This window comes from Bombina bombina, chromosome 6, assembly GCF_027579735.1.
Source record: "Bombina bombina isolate aBomBom1 chromosome 6, aBomBom1.pri, whole genome shotgun sequence".
NCBI classification, from domain to species: Eukaryota; Metazoa; Chordata; class Amphibia; order Anura; family Bombinatoridae; genus Bombina; species Bombina bombina.
In genome coordinates this window covers 28,332,436-28,349,995 of record NC_069504.1, presented here as the reverse complement: position 1 = coordinate 28,349,995, position 17,560 = coordinate 28,332,436, and the positions used below count along the sequence as shown (strand labels likewise).

Sequence of the window (17,560 nt, the reverse complement as noted above, 5' to 3'; positions counted from 1 at the left end):
CATTGAGCGGCGACTGTGAACTTACACTGAGGGGGTGAGTGTGGGCTTGCATTGAGGGGTGAGTGTAAGCTTACACTGAGGGGTGAGTGTGGGCTTACATTGAGGGGTGACCATGAGCTTGCACTGAGGGATTAGTGTGAGCTTACACTGAGGGATGAGTGTGGGCTTGCATTTAGGGGGGACTTTGAGCTTGCACTGAGTGGTGAGTGTGAGCTTGCACTGAGGGGTGACTGTGAGCTTGCACTGAGGGGTGACTGTGAGCTTGCACTGAGGGGTGAGTGTGAGCTTGCACTGAGGGGTGAGTGTGAGCTTGCACTGAGGAGTGATTGTGAGCTTGCACTGAGGGGAGACTGTAAGCTTGCACTGAGGGGTGAGTGTGAGCTTACACTAAGGGTGAGTGTGAATTTGAACTGAAGGATTCAGTGTGGGCTTGCATTGAGCGGCGACTGTGAGCTTACACTGAGGGGGTGAGTGTGGGCTTGCATTGAGGGGGGACTTTGAGCTTGCACTGAGGGGTGAGTGTGAGCTTGCACTGAGGGGTGACTGCGAGTTTGCACTGAGGGGCGACTGTAAGCTTGCACTGAGGGGTGAGTGTGAGATTGCACTGAGGGGTGAGTGTGAGCTTGCACTGAGGGGTGAGTGTGAGCTTGCACTGAGGGGTAAGTGTTAGCTTGCATTGAGAGGTGACTGTGAGCTTGCACTGAGGGGCAACTGGGAGCTTACACTGAGGGGTGAGTGTGAGCTTTAACTGAGGGGTGAGTGTGAGCTTACACTGAGGGGGAGTGTGAATTTGAACTGAAGAATTCAGTGTGAGCAAGCATTGAGCGGTGACTGTGAGCTTACACTGAGGGGGTGAGTGTGGGCTTGCATTGAGGGGTGAGTGTAAGCTTACACTGAGGGGTGAGTGTGGGCTTACATTGAGGGGTGACCATGAGCTTGCACTGAGGGATTAGTGTGAGCTTACTCTGAGGGGTGAGTGTGGGCTTGCATTGAGGGGGGACTGTGAGCTTGCACTGAGGGGTGAATTCGAGCTTGCACTGAGGGGCGACTGTAAGCTTGCACTGAGGGGTGAGTGTGAGATTGCACTGAGGGGTGAGTGTGAGATTGCACTGAGGGGTGAGTGTGAGATTGCACTGAGGGGTGAGTGTGAGCTTGCTCTGAGGGGTGAATGTGAGCTTGCACTGAGGAGTGATTGCGAGCTTGCACAGAGGGGAGACTGTAAGCTTGCACTGAGGGGTGAGTGTGAGATTGCACTGAGGGGTGACTGCGAGCTTGCACTGAGGGGCGACTGAAAGCTTGCACTGAGGGGTGAGTGTCAGCTTGCACTGAGGGGTTAGTGTAAGTATGCACTGAAGGGTTATTGTGAGCATGCATTGAGAAGTGAGTGTGAGCATGCACTAAAAAATTAGTGTGAGCATCCACTGAGGGGTTATTGGGAGTTTGCTCTGAGGACTTATTGTGAGTTTGCTTTAAGGAGTTAGTGTGAGCTTGCATTGAGGGGTTAGTGTGAGCATGCATTGAGGGGTTAGTGTGAGCATGCATTGTGAAGTGAGTGTGAGCTTAAATTGAAGAGTTAGTGTGAGCATGCACTGAGGTCTGAGTGTGAGTCTACATTGATGGGTTAGTGTGAGCTTACATTGAGGGGTGAGTCTGAGTGACAAGTGTGAGGTTGCACAGTGAGATAGGTGTGAGTGGCAAGTGTGAGCTTGCACTGAGGGGCGATGGAGCTTGCACTGAGGGGTAAGTGTTAGCTTGCATTGAGAGGTGACTGTGAGCTTGCACTGAGGGGCAACTGGCAGCTTACACTGAGGGGTGAGTGTGAGCTTGAACTGAGGGGTGAGTGTGAGCTTACACTGAGGGGGGAGTGTGAATTTGAACTGAAGGATTCAGTGTGAGCATGCATTAAGCGGCGACTGTGAGCTTACACTGAGGGGGTGAGTGTGGGCTTGCATTGAGGGGTGAGTGTGGGCTTACATTGAGGGGTGAGTGTGAGCTTGCACTGAGGGATTAGTGTGAGATTGCACTGAGGGGTGAGTGTGAGATTGCACTGAGGGGTGAGTGTGAGATTGCACTAAGGGGTGAGTGTGAGATTGCACTAAGGGGTGAGTGTGAGCTTGCACTGAGGAGTGATTGCGAGCTTGCACTGAGGGACGACTGTAAGCTTTCACTGAGGGGTGAGTGTGAGATTGCACTGAGGGGTGAGTGTGAGCTTGCACTGAGGGGTGAGTGTGAGCTTGCACTGAGGGGTGAGTGTGAGCTTGCACTGAGGAGTGATTGCGAGCTTGCACTGAGGGACGACTGTAAGCTTGCACTGAGGGGTGAGTGTGAGATTGCACTGAGAAGTGACTGCAAGCTTACACTGAGGGGCGACTAAGCTTGCACTGAGGGGCGAGTGTGAGATTGGACTGAGGGGTGAGTGTGAGCTTGCACTGAGGAGTGAGTGTGAGCTTGCACTGAGGAGTGACTGCGAGCTTGCACTGAGGGCTGACTGTAAGCTTGCACTGAAGGGTGAGTGTGAGATTGCACTGAGGGGTGAGTGTGAGCTTGCATTGAGGGGTGAGTGTGAGCTTGCACTAAAAGGTGACTGTGAAATTCCACTGAGGGGTGAGTGTGGGCTTGCACTGAGGGTGAGTGCGAGCTTGCACTGAGGGATGAGTGTAACCATGCACTGAGGGTTTAGTGGGACTATTCACTGAGAAGTGAGTGTGAACATGCATTGAAAAGTTAGTGTGGGCATGCATTGAGAAGTGCGCGTGAGCATGTACAGAGGGGAGAGTGCGGGCTTACATTGAGGGGTGACCATGAGCTTGCACTGAGGGATTAGTGTGAGCTTACTCTGAGGGGTGAGTGTGGGCTTGCATTGAGGGGGGACTTTGAGCTTGCACTGAGGGGTGAGTGTGAGTTTGCACTGAGGGGTGACTGCAAGCTTGCACTGAGGGGCGACTGTAAGCTTGCACTGAGGGGTGAGTGTGAGATTGCACTGAGGGGTGAGTGTGAGATTGCACTGAGGGGTGAGTGTGAGATTGCACTGAGGGGTGAGTGTGAGATTGCACTGAGGGGTGAGTGTGAGATTGCACTGAGGGGTAAGTGTGAGATTGCACTGAGGGGTAAGTGTGAGATTGCACTGAGGGGTGAGTGTGAGCTTGCACTGAGGAGTGATTGCGAGCTTGCACTGAGGGGCAACTGTAAGCTTGCACTGAGGGTTGAGTGTGAGATTGCACTGAGGGGTGACTGCGAGCTTGTACTGAGGGGCGACTGTAAGCTTGCACTGAGGAGTGAGTGTGAGATTGCACTGAGGAGTAACTGCGAGCTTGCACTGAGGGGCTACTGTAAGCTTGCACTATGGGGTGAGTGTGAGATTGCACTGAGGGGTGAGTGTGAGCTTGTATTGAGTTGTGAGTGTGAGCTTGCACTAAGAGGTGACTGTGAAATTGCACTGAGGGATGAGTGTGGGCTTGCGCTGAGGGTGAGTGTGAGCTTGCACTGAGGGATGAGTGTAACCCTGCACTGAGGGTTTAGTGGGAGTATTCACTGAGAAGTGAGTGTGAACATGCATTGAAAAGTTAGTGTGGGCGTGCATTGAGAAGTGAGTGTGAGCATGTACAGAGGGGTGAGTGTGGGCTTACATTGAGGGGTCACCATGAGCTTGCACTGAGGGATTAGTGTGAGCTTACTCTGAGGGGTGAGTGTGGGCTTGCAATGAGGGGTGTCTGCGAGCTTGCACTGAGGGGTGAGTGTGAGATTGCACTGAGGGGTGAGTGTGAGATTTCACTGGGGGGTGAGTGTGAGCTTGCACTGAGTGGTGAGTGTGAGCTTGCACTAAGAGGTGACTGTGAAATTGCACTGAGGGGTGAGTGTGGGCTTGCACTGAGGGTGAGTGTGAGCTTGCACTGAGGGATGAGTGTAACCATGCACTGAGGGTTTAGTGGGACTATTCACTGAGAAGTGAGTGTGAACATGCATTGAAAAGTTAGTGTGGGCATGCATTGAGAAGTGAGCATGTACAGAGGGGAGAGTGCGGGCTTACATTGAGGGGTGACCATGAGCTTGCACTGAGGGATTAGTGTGAGCTTACTCTGAGGGGTGAGTGTGGGCTTGCATTGAGGGGGGACTTTGAGCTTGCACTGAGGGGTGAGTGTGAGTTTGCACTGAGGGGTGACTGCAAGCTTTCACTGAGGGGCAACTGTAAGCTTGCACTGAGGAGTGAGTGTGAGATTGCACTGAGGGGTGAGTGTGAGCTTGCACTGAGGAGTGACTGTAAGCTTGCACTGAGGGGCGACTGTAAGCTTGCACTGAGGGGTGAGTGTGAGCTTGTATTGAGTTGTGAGTGTCAGCTTGCACTAAGAGGTGACTGTGAAATTGCACTGAGGGATAAGTGTGGGCTTGCAGTGAGGGTGAGTGCGAGCTTGCACTGAGGGATGAGTGTAACCATGCACTGAGGGTTTAGTGGGAGTATTCACTGAGAAGTGAGTGTGAACATGCATTGAAAAGTTAGTGTGGGCATGCATTGAGAAGTGAGTGTGAGCATGTACAGAGGGGTGAGTGTGGGCTTACATTGAGGGGTCACCATGAGCTTGCACTGAGGGATTAGTGTGAGCTTACTCTGAGGGGTGAGTGTGGGCTTGCAATGAGGGGTGTCTGCAAACTTGCACTGAGGGGCGACTGTAAGCTTGCACTGAGGGGTGAGTGTGAGATTTCACTGAGGGGTGAGTGTGAGATTTCACTGAGGGGTGAGTGTGAGCTTTCACTGAGTGGTGAGTGTGAGCTCGCACTGAGGAGTGATTGCGAGCTTGCACTGAGGGGTGACTGTAAGCTTGCACTGAGGGGTGAGTGTGAGATTGCACTGAGGGGTGACTGCGAACTTGCACTGAGGGGTGACTGTAAGCTTGCACTGAGGGGTGAGTGTGAGATTGCACTGAGGGGTGAGTGTGAGCTTGCACTGAGGAGTGACTGCGAGCTTGCACTGAGGGGCGACTGTAAGCTTGCACTGAGGGGTGAGTGTGAGCTTGTATTGAGTTGTGAGTGTGAGCTTGCACTAAGAGGTGACTGGGAAATTGCACTGAGGGATGAGTGTGGGCTTGCACTGAGGGTGAGTGCGAGCTTACACTGAGGGATGAGTGTAACCATGCACTGAGGGTTTAGTGGAAGCATTCACTGAGAAGTGAGTGTGAACATGCTTTGAGAAGTTAGTGTGGGCATGCATTGAGAAGTGAGTGTGAGAATGGACTGATGGGATAGTGTGAGTATGCACTGAGGGGTTAGTGTAAGCATGCACTGAAGGGTTATTGTGAGCATGCATTGAAAAGTGAGTGTGAGCATAAATTGAGAAGTGAGTGTGGGTATGCCCTGAGGGGTTAGTGTGAGCATGCCTTGAGGGGTTAGTGTGACCATGCCCTGAGGGGTTAGTGTGAGCATGCACTGAGGGCTGAGTGTGAGTCTGCATTGATGGGTTAGTGTGAGCTTGCATTGAGGGGTGAGTGTGAGTGACAAATGTGAGGTTGCACAGTGAGATAGGTGTGAGTGGCAAGTGTGAGCTTGCACTGAGGGCAACAGTGAGCTTACACTGAGGGGCGACTGTGAGCTTGCACTGAGGGGTGAGTGTTAGCTTGCATTGAGAGGTGACTGTGAGCTTGCGCTGAGGGGTGACTATGAGCTTGCAATGAGGGGCAACTGTGAGCTTACTCTGAGGGGTGAGTGTGAGCTTGAACTGAGGGGCGACTGTGAGCTTACACTGAGGGATAAGTGTGGGCTTGAATTGAGGGGTGAGTGTGAGCTTACACTGAGGGGCAACTGTGAGCTTACACTGAGGGGTGAGTGTGAGCTTGCATTGAGGGGCGACTGTGAGCTTGCATTGAGGGGCGACTGTGAGCTTACACTGAAGATGAGTGTGGGCTTGGATTGAGGGGTGAGTGTGACCTTAAACTGAGGGGTGAGGGTGGGCTTGCATTGAGGGGCGACTGTGAGCTTGCATTGAGGGGTCACTGTGAGCTTGCACTAAGGGGTGACTGTGAGCTTGCACTGAGGGGTGAGTGTGAGCTTGCACTGATGGTTGACTGTGAGCTTGCACTGAGGGGTGAGTGCGGGCTTGCACTGAGGGGTGAGTGTGAGCTTGCACTAATGGGTGAATGTGAGCTTGCACTAATGGGTGACTGTGAGCTTGCACTGAGGGGTAAGTGTGGGCTTGCACTGAGGGGTAAGTGTGGGCTTGCACTGAGGGGTGAGTGTGAGCTTGCACTGAGGGTTGAGTGTGAGCCTGCACCCAGGGTGAGTGTGGGCTTGCACTGAGGGGTGAGTGTGAGCTTGCACTGAGGGGTGAGTGTGAGCTTGCACTGAGGGGTGAGTGTGAGCTTGCACTGAGGGGTGAGTGTGAGCTTGCACTGAGGGTTGAGTGTGGGCTTGCACTGAGGGTTGAGTGTGAGCTTGCACTGAGGGTTGAGTGTGAGCCTGCACCCAGGGTGAGTGTGGGCTTGCACTGAGGGGTGAGTGTGAGCTTGCACTGAGGGGTGAGTGTGAGCTTGCACCAGGGGTGAGTGTGCTCTTACACTGAGGGGTGAGTGTGAGCTTGCACTGAGGGGTGAGTGTGAACTTGCACTGATGGGTGAGTGTGGTCTTGCACTGAGGGGTGAGTGTGAGCCTGCACCCGGCGTGAGTGTGGGCTTGCACTGAGGGGTGAGTGTGAGCTTGCACTGAGGGGTGAGTGTGAGCTTGCACCAGGGGTGAGTGTGCTCTTGAACTGAGGGGTGAGTGTGAGCTTGCACTGAGGGGTGAGTGTGGGCTTGCACTGAGGGTTGAGTGTGAGCCTGCACCCGGGGTGAGTGTGGGCTTGCACTGAGGGGTGAGTGTGAGCCTGCACCCGGGGTGAGTGTGGGCTTGCACTGAGGGGTGAGTGTGAACTTGCACTGATGGGTGAGTGTGAGCTTGCACCAGGGGTGAGTGTGGGCTTGCACTGAGGGGTGAGTGTGAGCTTGCACTGAGTGGTGAGTGTGAGCTTGCACTGATGGGTGAGTGTGGGCTTGCACTGAGTGGTGAGTGTGAACTTGCACTGATGGGTGAGTGTGAGCTTGCACTGAGGGGTGAGTGTGAGCTTGCACTGATGGGTGAGTGTGAACTTGCACTGATGGGTGAGTGTGAACTTGCACTGATGGGTGAGTGTGGGCTTGCACTGAGGGGTGAGTGTGAGCTTCCACTGATGGGTGAGTGTGGGCTTGCACTGAGGGGTGAGTTTGAGCTTGCACTGAGGGGTGAGTGTGAACTTGCACTGATGGGTGAGTGTGGGCTTGCACTACCATGTGCAGCTAATAGGTTTGACCTGCATTGTCTGTTTGCTGATGTTTGACTCATGAGTTGTATAGGAAAAACTTACAAAAACAGATTAGTTACAGGACAGGGTAAGGGGTGAGCATTATGTGAATTTTGATATTCAGGGAGGAGGAAACAGGAAACCATTACAAGGATAGAGTTGGCCTTTTTTTAGGTGAACCAGATTTCCCAGATGGCAAAACGGGACACCCCATAAATGTTGAGGAGGTGGTACTGTAAAAAAGGGAGGGGGAAGAGACTTTAGGGAGGGAAATAGAAGGATGGGTGGGAGAACGAGGGAGAGAGAGAGAATGTGTTTTTTTACTATAAGTATTGATAACAACGTAACATCTTATCTCTGCAGCTGGCTGAGGTGGACTCTGTGGTATTTACAGCAAAGGCTTTAGATCTTGATGGAGATACCCTCATGTATATTATAGATCGGACCACGGTGAGTTTCTACAGAAAAAAATGCCAATCCTGGAGTTTAGAGATCAGCAAAAAAATGTCACAGTATCAGTGTCAGAGTCAGTATGCTTCAGCATAATTAATGATAATTAATTACAATTAACTAATGCAATTTGTAGTCTGAGCATTGCAAACATGGCAAACATGAGACACAGAGTAGCAATGGTCAGCAGAGGAATGGCAAACAGGAGACACAGAGTAGCAATGGTCAGCAGAGGAATGGCAAACATGAGACACAGAGTAGCAATGGTCAGCAGAGGAATGGCAAACAGGAGACATGGAGTAGCAATGGTCAGCAAGATACAAAGAAGAGGAATGGCAAACAGGAGACACAGAGTAGCAATGGTCAGCAAGATACAAAGAAGAGGAATGGCAAACAGGAGACACGGAGTAGCAATGGTCAGCAAAATACAAAGAAGAGGAATGGCAAACATGAGACAAAGAGTAACAATGGTCAGCAAGATACAAAGAAGAGGAATGGCAAATAGGAGACACAGAGTAACAATGGTCAGAAAGATACAAAGAAGAGGAATGGTAAACAGGAGACACAGAGTAGGAATGGTCAGCAAGATACAAAGAAGAGGAATGACAAACAGGAGACACAGAGTAGCAATGGTCAGCAAGATACAAAGAAGAGGAATGGTAAACAGGAGACACAGAGTAGCAATGGTCAGCAAGATACAAAGAAGAGGAATGGCAAACAGGAGACACAGAGTAGCAATGGTCAGCAAGATACAAAGAAGAGGAATGGTAAACAGGAGACACAGAGTAGCAATGGTCAGCAAGATACAAAGAAGAGGAATGGCAAACAGGAGACACAGAGTAGCAATAGTCAGCAAGATACAAAGAAGAGGAATGGCAAACAGGAGACACAGAGTAGCAATGGTCAGCAAGATACAAAGAAGAGGAATAGCCATCAGAAAACCGAGTATAAATGGCAAACAGTAGACACAGAGGGGTAGATTTATCAAATGTTGGGCGGACATGATCCGCTGTAGCGGATCAAGTCTGCCCAAAATCGATAAATGCCGGCAGCATACGCAGTTGGCATTTATCATTGCACAAGCATTTTTGGTGATATGCTTGTGCAATCCCGCCCCCTGCACATTCACGGCCAATCAACCCCTGCACATTTACGGCCAAAGGAATAGCCTGCAGAAGACATATAGTAGCAATGGTCAGCAAGATACATGGGAAGGAATAGCCTGCATATGACCTGTATTAGCAATGGTCAGCAAGATACATGGGAAAGGAATAGCCTGCAGAAGACATGCAGTAGCAATGGTCAGCAAGATACATGGAAGAGGAATAGCCTGCAGAAGACATGTAGTAGCAATGGTCAGCAAGATACATGGGAAGGAATAGCCTGCAGAAGACATGTATTAGCAATGGTCAGCAAGATACATGGGAAGGAATAGCCTGCAGAAGACATGTATTAGCAATGGTCAGCAAGATACATGGGAAGCAATAGCCTGCAGAAGACATGTATTAGCAATGGTCAGCAAGATACATGGGAAGCAATAGCCTGCAGAAGACATGTATTAGCAATGGTCAGCAAGATACCTGGGAAAGGAATAGCCTGCAGAAGACATGTAGTAGCAATTGTCAGCAAGATATATGGGAAGGAATAGCCTGCAGAAGACATGTATTAGCAATGGTCAGCAAGATACATGTGAAGGAATAGCCTGCAGAAGACATGCAGTAGCAATGGTCAGCAAGATACATGGATGAGGAATAGCAAACAGAAGACATGAAGTAGCTATGGTCAGCAAGATACATGGAAAGGAATAGCAAACAGAAGACATGTAGTAGCAATGGTCAGCAAGATACATGGAAGAGGAATAGCAAACAGAAGACATGTAGTAGCAATGGTCAGCAAGATACAAAGAAGAGGAATGACAAACAGGAGACACAGAGTAGCAATGGTCAGCAGAGGAATGGTAAACAGGAGACACAGAGTAGCAATGGTCAGCAAGATACAAAGAAGAGGAATGGCAAACAGGAGACACGGAGTAGCAATGGTCAGCAAAATACAAAGAAGAGGAATGGCAAACAGGAGACACAGAGTAGCAATGGTCAGCAAGATACAAAGAAGAGGAATGGTAAACAGGAGACACAGAGTAGCAATGGTCAGCAAGATACAAAGAAGAGGAATGACAAACAGGAGACACAGAGTAGCAATGGTCAGCAGAGGAATGGTAAACAGGAGACACAGAGTAGCAATGGTCAGCAAAATATAAAAAAGAGGAATGACAAACAGGAGACACAGAATAGCAATGGTCAGCAAGATACAACGAAGAGGAATGGCAAACAGGAGACACAGAGTAGCAATGGTCAGCAAGATACAAAGAAGAGGAATGGCAAACAGGAGACACAGAGTAGCAATGGTCAGTAAGATACAAAGAAAAGGAATGGCAAACAGGAGACACAGAGTAGCAATGGTCAGTAAGATACAAAGAAGAGGAATGGCAAACAGTTGACACAGAGTAGCAATGGTCAGTAAGATACAAAGAAGAGGAATGGCAAACAGGAGACACAGAGTAGCAATGGTCAGTAAGATACAAAGAAGAGGAATGGCAAACAGGAGACACAGAGTAGCAATGGTCAGCAAGATACAAAGAAGAGGAATAACCAGCAAAGGGTGCATAGGAATAGCCAAAAGGAAAAAGGAATATAAATGCTCAGCAAGATACATGGAGGAGGAATAACCAGCAGTAGGCTGAGTAGGAATGGGAAAAAGGAGATACAGTGTAGCAATGGTCAGCAAGATACATGGAAAGGAATAGCCTGCAGAAGACATGCAGTAGCAATGGTCAGCAAGATACATGGAAAGGAATAGCCTGCAGAAGACATGCAGTAGCAATGGTCGGCAAGATACATGGAAGAGGAATAGCAAACAGAAGACATGCAGTAGCAATGGTCAGCAAGATACCTGGGAAAGGAATAGCCTGCAGAAGACATGCAGTAGCAATGGTCAGCAAGATACATGGAAAGGAATAGCCTGCAGAAGACATGCAGTAGCAATGGTCAGCAAGATACATGGAAAGGAATAGCCTGCAGAAGACATGCAGTAGCAATGGTCAGCAAGATACATGGGAAAGGAATAGCCTGCAGAAGACATGTAGTAGCAATGGTCAGCAAGATACATGGAAAGGAATAGCCTGGAGAAGACATGCAGTAGCAATGGTCAGCAAGATACATGGGAAAGGAATAGCCTGCAGAAGACATGTAGTAGCAATGGTCAGCAAGATACATGGAAAGGAATAGCCTGCAGAAGACATGCAGTAGCAATGGTCAGCGAAATACATTGAGGTGGACTGGTTTGCAGTAGGCTGAGTAGTAATGACCAGGAGAAAACTGACCAGGAATGGGGGCTAAGCAGGACTGGCCAGGAACTAAAGCCACCGGCAGTGAGACCAATCAGGTGCTCCCTAGATGTATGTAGTGTTCCTAAACAGCATTAATAAATGTTGTAATGCTGCTCAGTGTCACAAGTGGCACTCTGTACAAAACTAAAAAGACAAATGTGTGATAAGTAAAGTTTCTCACTAGACAGTATGGCACTCTGTACAAAACTATAAAGACAAATGTGTGATAAGTAAAGTTTCTCACTAGACAGTATGGCACTCTGTACAAAACTAAAAAGACAAATGTGTGATAAAGTTTCTCACTAGACAGTATGGCACTCTGTACAAAACTATAAAGACAAATGTGTGATAAGTAAAGTTTCTCACTAGACAGTATGGCACTCTGTACAAAACTATAAAGACAAATGTGTGATAAGTAAAGTTTCTCACTAGACAGTATGGCACTCTGTACAAAACTATAAAGACAAATGTGTGATAAGTAAAGTTTCTCACTAGACAGTATGGCACTAACATGGAGCAGAGCTGATAATTCTCCCTTTACTTTTTTAACTTAATTTTGTCTCTGGTTGATATTTATGTTCTCCCCCCCTTTCATTACATGATGTCCCCAAGTCTACATTGTAAATGTATTTAGTGTTGTTAATTTCACAATGATCTTTTTCCTTGCAGGCAGATTACAAGTATTTCCACACGGATCTCCCGAGCAGTGGGAGGGTACTGCTGTCCCGGCCTCTGGACTATGAGAGTAAACAGGAGCTGGAAGTTGTGATTCATGCTGTGGTGAGAAGAATTAGCAGGATTCTCAAGAGCTGATAGTCCCAAGTGGCATTTCACTTGCTGCGATCTCATAGCTCTAAATTAAAGGGACATGAAACACAAGGCACAGAGACAAAAATGTGTTTTTATCTCAACTCTATTCTTGTTATCCAAAATTCTGCATGTGAGAGAAGGCCAGGCAACATATTCTGTTTTTCTTTTCTTCATTTAATGTCACTGGCGGGCCTGGCCGTACAATAAAATAATACTATAAGTGTTACATAGACGACTGGCACCACTATCTAAACAGGACCCTTTATTATTTGGCCCCTCATACTTCAGGCTCGCCAGAAACACAAGTTAAGAAACAGCGGTCTAAAGACCACTGCTCCATAACCCAGTGGCATCACTAGGGGGGGGGGCGGGGGGGCGGGCCGCACCCGGGTGACACCCTCCAGGGGGTGACACCAAAAAAAAAAATTTTTTTTTTTTTTTTTTTTTTAAATTTTATTGAAATTCAAAGAAATACAATGTTGAGATGCATAGATTTTTTTTTATTAGAGGGGCTGGCATTTGTGAACATTGGTCGGACTGGGGAAGTTGTAGACACACAATTTTTTTGCCCCTTGAGCCAGTGCTGCAATTTCAACAAATAGTTTTCCCAGCTGCTTTTGCTTGTTTGTACTTTGCTTCTCCCCTGCCCAATTTCACTATGAATGTTGTGGGCATGCCGTGGGGCTTGCAAAGTTGCGCTGCTAGCCTAATCCTGCCTGCCTATCTGTGCTCACTGCTCAGTGACATGTGGAGCAGTGGAGTCACTCACTGCTGTGCTGTCTCTCTAAACGGGAACTGGCAAATCATGAGGGGATGCCTGGCACCTGACCGCATGACTGTTTGGCACTGTCTTTAAAGTGAAGGAGCCACGTATGATGCCCACCAGACCATTACGGTTACGGTACACTAAGTGCACACTGAACAGGTAGGAGGGCGGGCGGGGGTCTGGGGGTGGGCAGAGTGCAGAGGTGATTGGCCATAAGAAGCGGTAGGCACGCGGCCTGGGGCTGTGCACTGACAGACTTGGAACAGAGAGCAGAATTTTCATAGTTTGCGCGCCTAAACCTTTTCTTTAGTGATTTATTTTAGAGTGCTCTGTTTATCTTTCATTTGATGCTCTGCTGAGCCAGGGAGCAGCTCTAGCAATGACCTTTATAATTAATGCAGTGCAGTTTACATATTTTGTAAGTGTGTGTCTGAGTTTTTGTGTGTGTGTGTCTCAGTGTTTTTGTGTGTGTGTGTGTCTGAGTTTTTGTGTGTCTCAGTGTTTGTGTGTGTGTGTGTGTCTGAGTTTTTGTGTGTGTGTGTGTGTCTCAGTGTTTTTGTGTGTGTGGTTTTGTGTGTGTGTCTGAGTGTGTTTCCGAGTGTTTGTGTGCATCTGAGTATGTTTTTAAGTGCGTCTGAGTGTTTGTATGTGTGTTTGCCTGTGTTTTTGTGTGTGTCTGCTTTCTGGGGGGGGGGGGTGACACCATAACTTACCGCACCGGGTGACACCAACCCTAGTGACGCCACTGCCATAACCTGTCCGCCTGCTCTGAGGGGGCGGACAGACATTGCCGGAAATCAACCCGATCCAATACAATCAGGTTAATAGACACCCCCTGCTAGCGGCCGATTGGCCGTAAATCTGCAGGGGGCGGTATTCACAAGAACTGCTGGTGCAATGATAACTGCATAGAGCGTATGCTGTCGGCATTTATTGATGTGCAGCAGACATGATATGCAATATCGGATCATGTCCGCTCGCACGTTTTTAGATAGGCCCCTACGTGTTATTGAATGCATTGACAAAGTATAGCGAACCTGTGGGTGGGGATATATGTGCAAAAATCATTACTCAGATGTTCTTTTAAAGAGACATAAAACCCAAAATGTTTCTTTCATGATTCAGATAGAACGCACAATTTTAAACAACCTCCCAATTTACTTCTACTATCACAAATTCTTTTTTTGTTATCCTTTGTTGAAAAGCAGGGAGGTTAGCTCAGGAGTGTGCACGTGTCTGCAGCATTATGTCAGCAGTTTTACAGCAATGTTATACATTAGCAAGAGCACTAGAGGGCAGCACTATTTCCTGTAATGTAGTGCTACAGGCATGTGCACGCTACCTATCTAGATATCTCTTTAACAAAGAATAACACAAGAATGAAGCAAAACATTTTTTAAATTGTATTCTCGATCTGAATCATAAAAGAAGCATTTTGGGTTTCATTTCCTTTTAAATGATCACTTAGAGGCCAATTTATCAAATATCTGTCGGACCCTCACGTACATATTCTATGTTTGCGCCCTCACGTACATATTCTGTGTTTGCGCCCTCACGTACATATTCTGTGTTTGCGCCCTCATGTACAAATTCTGTGTTTGCTCCCTCACGTACATATTCTGTGTTTGCGCCCTCACGTACATATTCTGTGTTTGCGCCCACACGTACATATTGTGCGTTTGCGCCCTCACGTACATATTGTGTGTTTGCGCCCTCACGTACATATTGTGTGTTTGCGCCCTCACGTACATATTGTGTGTTTGCGCCCTCACGTACATATTCTGTGTTTGCGCCCTCAAGTACATATTCTGTGTTTGCGCCCTCACATACATATTCTGTGTTTGCGCCCTCACGTATATATTCTGTGTTTGTGCCATCACGTCACGTACATATTCTGTGTTTGCACCCCCACGTACATATTCTGTGTTTGTGCCCTCACGTACATATTCTGTGATTGCACCCTCACGTACATATTCTGTGTTTGCGCCCTCACGTACATATCCTGTGTTTGCGCCCTCACATACATATTCTGTGTTTGCGCCCTCACGTACATATTCTGTGTTTGCACCCCCACGTACATATTCTGTATTTGTGCCCTCACGTCACGTACATATTCTGTGTTTGCACCCTCACGTACATATTCTGTGTTTGTGCCCTCACGTATATATTCTGTGTTTGCGCCCTCACGTATATATCCTGTGTTTGCGCCCTCACATACATATTCTGTGTTTGCGCCCTCACGTATATATTCTGTGTTTGCGCCCTCACGTATATATTCTGTGTTTGCGCCCTCACGTACATATCCTGTGTTTGCGCCCTCACATACATATTCTGTGCTTGCGCCCTCACATACATATTCTGTGCTTGCGCCCTCACATACATATCCTGTGTTTGCGCCCTCACATACATATCCTGTGTTTGCGCCCTCACATACATATTCTGTGTTTGCACCCCCACGTACATATTCTGTATTTGTGCCCTCACGTCACGTACATATTCTGTGTTTGCACCCTCACGTACATATTCTGTGTTTGTGCCCTCACGTATATATTCTGTGTTTGCGCCCTCACGTATATATCCTGTGTTTGCGCCCTCACATACATATTCTGTGTTTGCGCCCTCACGTATATATTCTGTGTTTGCGCCCTCACGTATATATTCTGTGTTTGCGCCCTCACGTACATATCCTGTGTTTGCGCCCTCACATACATATTCTGTGCTTGCGCCCTCACATACATATTCTGTGCTTGCGCCCTCACATACATATCCTGTGTTTGCGCCCTCACATACATATCCTGTGTTTGCGCCCTCACATACATATTCTGTGTTTGCGCCCTCACGTATATATTCTGTGTTTGCGCCCTCACGTATATATTCTGTGTTTGTGCCCTCACGTACACATTCTGACAAACATATTCTGTGTTTGCGCCCTCACGTACATATTCTATGTTTGCTCCCTCACATACATATCCTGTGTTTGCGCCCTCACATACATATTCTGTGTTTGCGCCCTCACGTATATATTCTGTGTTTGCGCCCTCACGTATATATTCTGTGTTTGCGCCCTCACGTATATATTCTGTGTTTGTGCCCTCACGTACACATTCTGACAAACATATTCTGTGTTTGCGCCCTCACGTACATATTCTATGTTTGCTCCCTCACATACATATTCTGTGTTTGCGCCCTCACATACATATTCTATGTTTGCTCCCTCACGTACATATTCTATGTTTGCTCCCTCACGTACATATTCTGTGTTTGCTCCCTCACGTACATATTCTGTGTTTGCGCCCTCACGTACAAATTCTGTGTTTGCTCCCTCACGTACATATTCTGTGTTTGCGCCCTCACGTACATATTCTGTGTTTGCGCCCACACGTACATATTCTGTGTTTGCGCCCACACGTACATATTCTGTGTTTGCGCCCACACGTACATATTCTGTGTTTGCGCCCACACGTACATATTCTGTGTTTGCGCCCACACGTACATATTCTGTGTTTGCGCCCACACGTACATATTCTGTGTTTGCGCCCTCACGTACATATTCTGTGTTTGCGCCCTCACGTACACATTCTGTGTTTGCGCCCTCACGTACATATTCTGTGTTTGCGCCCTCACGTACATATTCTGTGTTTGCGCCCTCATGTACATATTCTGTGTTTGCGCCCTCACGTACATATTCTGTGTTTGCGCCCTCACGTACATATTCTGTGTTTGCGCTAGGCTATTACAAGCCATTACTTTCTTTCCGTATCTGTTCCTAGAGGTAACAGTTAATCTGATGATTTTAAAAAGGATTCTGAAGACCCCCCTGTGTGAGATGTCATTAAGACAGGGCTTCAAGAGTTTAATTACCCTGTGCTAATTAATAGCGACGTGATCCTGTCAGACAAACTCACCCCAAACCTAAATCCCCCCCTTACATGACCAGAGCATGTGACAGGAGCAGCTGCTTTGGTCAGGCTTTTTCTGACCACAGGGATTAAAAAAAAAAAAAAAAAATTTATTGATACAATGAGAAAGCTACATTGGTACAGACATATTTGTATACAGAGCTATTGCTGCATTGTACATACCCTGTGGGCAATAGCCAGGCAAATAAATCATTGTATTTAAACACAAAGCACTGAATGGTTCATAATCCTAACGTGAGGCGTCTGCTGCAAATTGCCAGTAATCACACTTATCTGTAATCTTCTGTAATAGTATTTTCCATAACCCATATAAGCCCACATGCTGTCATGGGAGGGTCACAGGTCCTGACACGGTCAGTGTGAGTCTTTCCTTCTGTCACTTAGCAGATCCAGCCGCCTGATCTTCCTGCGTCTTGCTCACTAGTGACATCTAAATTACAGAGTCAGATTAAGGGGTAAATTTGTCAAAGTGCGAGCGGACATGATACAATGTAGCATATCATGTTCGCTGCACATCGATAAATGCTTGTGCAATGCCACCTCCTGCAGATTTGCGGTCAATCAGCCGCTAGCAGGGGGTGTCAATCAACCCGATCGAATCAATTTATTTCTGTCCGCCGCCTCAGAGCAAGTGGACAAGTTATGGAGCAGTGGTCTTTAGAGCTTGATAATTCGGCCCCTAAATGTGTAATGGTACCCAAAATATAGGGCCTCTGCTATCAGAAATAACTGGGAAATAAGAATTTACAAGGAATATCCCTTTGCTGTGATGCATTTTACCAGCTGAAGAGTATTAAATGGTTTACAAAATAACATCTTAAACTTTATTTTGTCATTTAACATAGCTGCATTTGCCTGTTGAAACCACCACCTGTATTTAAAAAAAATACAGCGCTAATATATTGTAGAGAGAGCTGAGCCCGTTTGAA

The 17,560-nt window shown here is 47.7% G+C and overlaps 1 protein-coding gene across 1 annotated transcript in view; it reads left to right on the top strand.

The window, feature by feature from the left end:
• Positions 1–11,948, top strand: part of LOC128664310 (protocadherin alpha-13-like) — a 134,121-nt gene extending 122,173 nt beyond the window's left edge. The window contains exons 6-7 of the mRNA XM_053719149.1: positions 7,664–7,750; positions 11,805–11,948. Of these exons, the coding sequence (XP_053575124.1) occupies positions 7,664–7,750; positions 11,805–11,948 (231 nt within the window). The remainder of the gene's footprint in view (positions 1–7,663; positions 7,751–11,804) is intronic.
• Positions 11,949–17,560: the final 5,612 nt, after the last annotated feature.